General features: G+C 37.8%; 1 protein-coding gene across 1 annotated transcript; it reads right to left on the bottom strand.

Moving 5' to 3' along the window:
- Positions 1–234: 234 nt before the first annotated feature.
- LOC138852287 (uncharacterized) lies at positions 235–7,768 on the bottom strand. The gene is made up of 3 exons (XM_070082062.1): positions 7,540–7,768; positions 1,084–1,303; positions 235–378 (listed from the first exon to the last, which is right to left on the bottom strand). Exons 1-3 carry the CDS (start codon positions 7,752–7,754, stop codon positions 250–252), a joined length of 564 nt encoding a protein of 187 aa, XP_069938163.1. The 5' UTR covers positions 7,755–7,768; the 3' UTR covers positions 235–249.
- Between the last annotated feature and the right edge of the window lie 218 nt (positions 7,769–7,986).

Genomic DNA, 7,986 nt, shown 5'->3' on the forward strand with positions numbered 1-7,986 from the left:
TATAAATTCATTTCTCCATGGGGAAATGGAGCAGAATTCTTCATCCGTAAGCTATGAGTGTTGTAAGAGGAGAGTAAAATGCTGGGAGCAAGGGGCTAGTAACTCCTTCTCCTGTATACATTACAAAAGTTATGAAAAGAAACTTCTGTTTTTCTCTTTGGGCCATCCTGCCTTGGTGGGACACAGCTGGTTTGTTGAAAGAAGGTTTAAATTCCTTATTGCCAAACTAACCCAAACAAGTCTTGCCACTTAATCTAAAATATTTAAATTTCTTATTAATAAAGAATAGTGCTCACCAATTATTTCATCAGGTACATCTTGAGGAGGTGCCTCAACTGGTGGAGGCTCAAGAGAAGCAGGTGCAGCTTCGGTTTCCTCCTGCAGTAAAAACAAATGGAAAATCTCTCTTAGTGTTCATTTCTTTAGCTGTTTCTTTATTCCTTTTTTTCAACACTAGAAAAAGGTAGAATTTATTTCTATGTAGTGTCTGACAATCAGTCATTTTATAGTGGTCATAAAAAAAAATTCTATTACAAATATAAGTTGCTAACAATGACCAATATTCATTCTATAATATAGAGACAAATACACATTTACATTGTAAAAGACATCATCATTTGGTCAATGGTGAAATTAAACTCTAGAGTAATTCAAGCTAGTCTCTTGAAATACTACAATTTTTTTCTGGACAGAAGAGATCAGAATTAAAAAGCAATGTACATGCTGCATTTATGACAGAGAAAGAACAAAAATATGTACTTCAAATGAACTTCACTGATTTGGGATTGAGGGAGTGACACCAGTCAGTCCATCTATCATTCTAATATACAGGAAGAGCTGCATGTCTATGATGAATCCAATAAGATCAACAGACTCCTGGCTATCAACCCACCCCAAAACAAAGTCCCAGGGTCCCAATAAAGTCGTTTTCAAGGGTTCTCAAAGAATGCAAGATAGGACTTAATAGTGTACAAGTAAACTGAGAAATTTAATCTACTGCCTTAAGACTACCACACATTTTAATTTAAAAATAAATAAAAGCCAGTTAAATTATCATATTTATAAAAGGCAATATCAACTCACTATAAGAACTGGCGAATTCAGGAGCCTCAGGGCAGTGTCACGTAAAATTTCTGATGGCACTTCCATGCACAACATTCCCATGGGTGTCAAGTATGACCTGTTGATTCTAAAGTCATCTTTTGCCCCAAACATCTCGCCATTTTTCATCAGCAATGAAACACGATGTTCAGACTTTTCTCCATCTTTTTCTACCAAATGTAGTGGAGTTGCTGGTAAAAACCTGAACAAAATACATTAGTTTCAAATTCTCTCTCAATCAGACTCCATACAACTAAAACTAAATACAATACAAAACACTATTTATTTTCCAAGCAGACACATAAGTTACAAAGGCAGGTTTACAATGTTTATCTTTTATATGGAAAAGCCCATAGTTATGGAATGCATTTGGGTCAGACTTAGGGAAGGACTTATACTAATAATAGAAAATGAACAATATAGGAGGACTCTGCTTTACAGCACTTCACTTCACAGCATTTTGCTAATACAGCAGTTTTTAATTATACCCATTCTTCATTTATTCAGACTTCCCATTTTTTTTTTTTTATTATCACACCGGCCGATTCCCACCAAGGCAGGGTGGCCCGAAAAAGAAAAACTTTCACCATCATTCACTCCATCACTGTCTTGCCAGAAGGGTGCTTTACACTACAGTTTTTAAACTGCGACATTAACACCCCTCCTTCAGAGTGCAGGCACTGTACTTCCCATCTCCAGGACTCAAGTCCGGCCTGCCGGTTTCCCTGAATCCCTTCATAAATGTTACTTTGCTCACACTCCAACAGCACGTCAAGTATTAAAAACCATTTGTCTCCATTCACTCCTATCAAACACGCTCACGCATGCCTGCTGGAAGTCCAAGCCCCTCGCACACAAAACCTCCTTTACCCCCTCCCTCCAACCCTTCCTAGGCCGACCCCTACCCCGCCTTCCTTCCACTACAGACTGATACACTCTTGAAGTCATTCTGTTTCGCTCCATTCTCTCTACATGTCCGAACCACCTCAACAACCCTTCCTCAGCCCTCTGGACAACAGTTTTGGTAATCCCGCACCTCCTCCTAACTTCCAAACTACGAATTCTCTGCATTATATTCACACCACACATTGCCCTCAGACATGACATCTCCACTGCCTCCAGCCTTCTCCTCGCTGCAACATTCATCACCCACGCTTCACACCCATATAAAAGCGTTGGTAAAACTATACTCTCATACATTCCCCTCTTTGCCTCCAAGGACAAAGTTCTTTGTCTCCACAGACTCCTAAGTGCACCACTCACTCTTTTTCCCTCATCAATTCTATGATTCACCTCATCTTTCATAGACCCGTCCGCTGACACGTCCACTCCCAAATATCTGAATACGTTCACCTCCTCCATACTCTCTCCCTCCAATCTGATATTCAATCTTTCATCACCTAATCTTTTTGTTATCCTCATAACCTTACTCTTTCCTGTATTCACCTTTAATTTTCTTCTTTTGCACACCCTACCAAATTCATCCACCAATCTCTGCAACTTCTCTTCAGAATCTCCCAAGAGCACAGTGTCATCAGCAAAGAGCAGCTGTGACAACTCCCACTTTGTGTGTGATTCTTTATCTTTTAACTCCACGCCTCTTGCCAAGACCCTCGCATTTACTTCTCTTACAACCCCATCTATAAATATATTAAACAACCACGGTGACATCACACATCCTTGTCTAAGGCCTACTTTTACTGGGAAAAAATTTCCCTCTTTCCTACATACTCTAACTTGAGCCTCACTATCCTCGTAAAAACTCTTCACTGCTTTCAGTAACCTACCTCCTACACCATACACTTGCAACATCTGCCACATTGCCCCCCTATCCACCCTGTCATACGCCTTTTCCAAATCCATAAATGCCACAAAGACCTCTTTAGCCTTATCTAAATACTGTTCACTTATATGTTTCACTGTAAACACCTGGTCCACACACCCCCTACCTTTCCTAAAGCCTCCTTGTTCATCTGCTATCCTATTCTCCGTCTTACTCTTAATTCTTTCAATTATAACTCTACCATACACTTTACCAGGTACACTCAACAGACTTATCCCCCTATAATTTTTGCACTCTCTTTTATCCCCTTTGCCTTTATACAAAGGAACTATGCATGCTCTCTGCCAATCCCTAGGTACCTTACCCTCTTCCATACATTTATTAAATAATTGCACCAACCACTCCAAAACTATATCCCCACCTGCTTTTAACATTTCTATCTTTATCCCATCAATCCCGGCTGCCTTACCCCCTTTCATTTTACCTACTGCCTCACGAACTTCCCCCACACTCACAACTGGCTCTTCCTCACTCCTACAAGATGTTATTCCTCCTTGCCCTATACACGAAATCACAGCTTCCCTATCTTCATCAACATTTAACAATTCCTCAAAATATTCCTTCCATCTTCCCAATACCTCTAACTCTCCATTTAATAACTCTCCTCTCCTATTTTTAACTGACAAATCCATTTGTTCTCTAGGCTTTCTTAACTTGTTAATCTCACTCCAAAACTTTTTCTTATTTTCAACAAAATTTGTTGATAACATCTCACCCACTCTCTCATTTGCTCTCTTTTTACATTGCTTCACCACTCTCTTAACTTCTCTCTTTTTCTCCATATACTCTTCCCTCCTTGCATCACTTCTACTTTGTAAAAACTTCTCATATGCTAACTTTTTCTCCCTTACTACTCTCTTTACATCATCATTCCACCAATCGCTCCTCTTCCCTCCTGCACCCACTTTCCTGTAACCACAAACTTCTGCTGAACACTCTAACACTACATTTTTAAACCTACCCCATACCTCTTCGACCCCATTGCCTATGCTCTCATTAGCCCATCTATCCTCCAATAGCTGTTTATATCTTACCCTAACTGCCTCCTCTTTTAGTTTATAAACCTTCACCTCTCTCTTCCCTGATGCTTCTATTCTCCTTGTATCCCATCTACCTTTTACTCTCAGTGTAGCTACAACTAGAAAGTGATCTGATATATCTGTGGCCCCTCTATAAACATGTACATCCTGAAGTCTACTCAACAGTCTTTTATCTACCAATACATAATCCAACAAACTACTGTCATTTCGCCCTACATCATATCGTGTATACTTATTTATCCTCTTTTTCTTAAAATATGTATTACCTATAACTAAACCCCTTTCTATACAAAGTTCAATCAAAGGGCTCCCATTATCATTTACACCTGGCACCCCAAACTTACCTACCACACCCTCTCTAAAAGTTTCTCCTACTTTAGCATTCAAGTCCCCTACCACAATTACTCTCTCACTTGGTTCAAAGGCTCCTATACATTCACTTAACATCTCCCAAAATCTCTCTCTCTCCTCTGCATTCCTCTCTTCTCCAGGTGCATACACGCTTATTATGACCCACTTCTCGCATCCAACCTTTACTTTAATCCACATAATTCTTGAATTTACACATTCATATTCTCTTTTCTCCTTCCATAACTGATCATTTAACATAACTGCTACCCCTTCCTTTGCTCTAACTCTCTCAGATACTCCAGATTTAATCCCATTTATTTCCCCCCACTGAAACTCTCCTACCCCCTTCAGCTTTGTTTCGCTTAGGGCCAGGACATCCAACTTCTTTTCATTCATAACATCAGCAATCATCTGTTTCTTGTCATCCGCACTACATCCACGCACATATATGATATATGATAGTGTAAACATGTTACATGTATCAGGCTTTTATATTCATTTAAAAGTGAAAAAACATAAAAGGAAAAAAAAAAAAAACTATGATTCATTTTACAGCGATTTTCACTCTACAGCAGTAGCACGGAACCTAACCTGCTGTATAAGCGGGGCATGCCTGTACATGTGGCATACGTGTATACATATACATTTTTTTTTTAACAAGTCGGCCATCTCCCACCTAGGTAGGGTGACATATACATTTTTTTTTGTTTACATATATGTAATATATATGTACTAAAAATTAAAAACATAACTTGGTGTTAAAATTTACACTAAAAATTGAGAACTTGGAAGAAGATATTTAAGTTCAACTTAAGATGATTAAAAAACAAAATATAAATATAATGCTGTAATAATAACTAGATATGATAAAAAAAAATAAGGAATATAATGTAATTTTTAACTTTTTAATTTCAGTAATTTCAGCAGTGAAAAGCATTAACAAAGAGCCAATCTTAAGAATAATCATATTTTGCCAAGGCCCACCTCAAATCTTCTATAAATCTAATGTAATAGCACATAATAAATAAAAATGTTAATTCAAATTTTCAACTGCATTTGACTTTAACCCTTTGGGGGTTTCGGCTGTACTAGTACAGCTTACGCCCCAGGGTTTTTGACGTACTAGTACGCCTAAATTCTACCACCCTCAAATCTAGTAAGAGAAAACTGGTAGGCCTACACATGAAAGAATGGGTCTATATGGTCAGTGCGCGCAGTATAAAAAAAAATCCTGCAGCACACAGTGCATAATGAGAAAAAAAACTTTGACCGTGTTTTTGGATTAAAACAGAGACTTTGCACTGTATTTTTGTATGGTATTTATTGTTGTATTCTAGTTTTCCTGGTCTCATTTTATAGAATGGAAGACATACTACAGAAATTGAGACGATTTTGAATGGTTTTACAAAGAAAAGTACCTTGAAATTGAGCTCAAATAGCAGAAATGTTCGATTTTTACAAAAGTTCAAAAGTAAACAAATCATGCCAAGCATCCAATACATGTCAACTGGTGAGTCTAATATTCTTTCACAAGTGCGCTGATATTATTTATACCATTTCTACACTTATTTATACCATTTCTGCATAAGAGTAAATCTTCTATTTTTTGTAAGAATAAAAATTCAAAGTGGAAAGCCAAAGAAATACAGTGGACCCCCGGTTCGCGAAGTCATCGGTAACCGTTATATCGCAAAAAATTTGCCTCGGTTCCCATTACAAAACCCGGTATGCGATACGATTCGTACGAGACGTGTCCAGTGTTTACAAGCCAGCCAGTGTGCGCGCATCTAAGGATACATTCGGTACATTCTATATTATCCATATTATCACTGTTTTTGGTGCTTTTTTCTGCAAAATAAGTCACCATGGGCCCCAAGAAAGCTTCTAGTGCCAACCCATCGAGACCAAGGGTGCTAATGAAATTAAGGAAATGTGTGCAAAGTGGCTTGAAGTGCAAACCTTTTTTGATGAAAATCACCTTGACACAGCTACTGCAAGCTGTGTTGGCAACCTGTACACTGACAATGTTGTGAACCACTTTAGGAAAGTCATAAAGGAACGAGAGGTACAGGCCTCTATGGACAGATATGTTGTGCGACAGAAGTCCAGTGACTCTCAAGCTGGTCCCAGTGGCATTAAAAGAAGAAGGGAAGTAACCCCGGAAAAGGACTTGCTACCTCAAGTCCTAATGGAGGGGGATTCCCCTTCTAAACATTAAAAACTTCGACACTCTCCCCTCCTCCCATCCCATCAATCATCACCAGATCTTCATTAAAGGTAAGTGTCAATTATTCTATTGTGATTATTCTATTGTTATTATTGCTATTGTAATTATTATATTGCATTAAACTTAATATATCATGTGGTAAAAGTTTTTTTTTTCATACTTTTGGGTGTCTTGCACGGATTAATTTGATTTCCATTATTTCTTATGGGGAAAATTGATTCGCTTTCCGATAATTTTGGTTTACGATGAGCTCTCAGGAATGGATTAATATCGTGAACCGGGGGTCCACTGTATAAGAGGGGCCTGGGGATGTGACTAACGAACAGAGAACTTGTTATTTTAGTGCCAGGAATGTCTTTCTTGTTTATTCTGGACCCTATTCGGAAATTAGCATCTTTTGAAATTTGTGTGAAATTGGCAAAATTGCTAAATTCTGACCACTTTATTGGATAGTTGAAATCGGTAAATGGGTGGTTTCTTGTATTCATTCGATAGAAAAAATGGAGTTCTAGCGAAATAGTTATGATTTTTGTCGACTAGTACACTGGAATTGGCCAAAAATGGGGCTCAAAGTGGGCAAAATCGCTAATGCGTAAACATCATCAAGACCGCTAACTTCACGAGAGAATAATTCCGTAAGTTTTCCATCAAATTTCAAACTTTTGGTGTCATTATGATCAGGAAAAGATTCTCTATCTTTTCATAAGAAAAAATAATTTTTTTTTTAAATTTTGGCAACCCTGAGAACAAGTCTCTGAGAGGACCTGGCGACCCCCAAAGGGTTAAATTGCATTAACCTGCATTTTGTCTGAATTTATTAAATTTCTACAGCAACTACACAAGCAGTAAAAAGGCATTATATAAAGCTGCTTTCAAATATTTACTTACCCAGGCATTTTAACATCATTTATGCTGTACCCATTTTTTCCATAAATCTCTAATGCATTCCACTGTAAAATCTACAACAACCAACTTACTTGAAGCCTTTTCTTTTTAAATCTTCTAGTTCCTCTTCCTCTTCTTCATCTTCCTTTAAATCAATGTTCCTTCCTTGTCCAATATTATCAACACAGTGAAATTCCAGGGACTGATCAAGAACTTTTGATCCTACTCCACTCTCTTTACCTGTCCTGTCTCCAACACCTTCTATATTACGTCTACTGGAGAGCAAATCCAGCATCTGCAGGACCATCTGCCATAAAAACTCAACCTGAAAAATTTTAGATATGTAAAATTTTATTTTAAGACAATTTTCTTGCTATAAGATAACAGTGAAAAAAGTAGTTCCTCTGATAGGATATAGGTACTAGAAGGAACTCAGTTTTACCACTAAGGGAAAGAAATCATCCTCTCCAAAAAAAATAGGCAGCATAGGCTGGGCTTATTTTTCTCATTTTATTGTCATTATGTCAAACAAAACATGT

Source organism: Cherax quadricarinatus, unplaced genomic scaffold (genome assembly GCF_038502225.1).
Source record: "Cherax quadricarinatus isolate ZL_2023a unplaced genomic scaffold, ASM3850222v1 Contig6601, whole genome shotgun sequence".
In the NCBI taxonomy this organism is placed as follows: domain Eukaryota; kingdom Metazoa; phylum Arthropoda; class Malacostraca; order Decapoda; family Parastacidae; genus Cherax; species Cherax quadricarinatus.

Bases quoted from the DNA above. Each gene is read 5' to 3' on its own strand.
- LOC138852287 (XM_070082062.1), bottom strand. From the start codon at position 7,754: ATGGTCCTGCAGATGCTGGATTTGCTCTCCAGTAGACGTAATATAGAA. The intron at 1,304-7,539 runs GTAAGTTGGTTG...TATTTTGTTCAG, and splicing joins TTAAAAAGAAAAGGCTTCAA to GTTTTTACCAGCAACTCCAC. The intron at 379-1,083 runs GTGAGTTGATAT...TTTTTACTGCAG, and splicing joins TGAATTCGCCAGTTCTTATA to GAGGAAACCGAAGCTGCACC.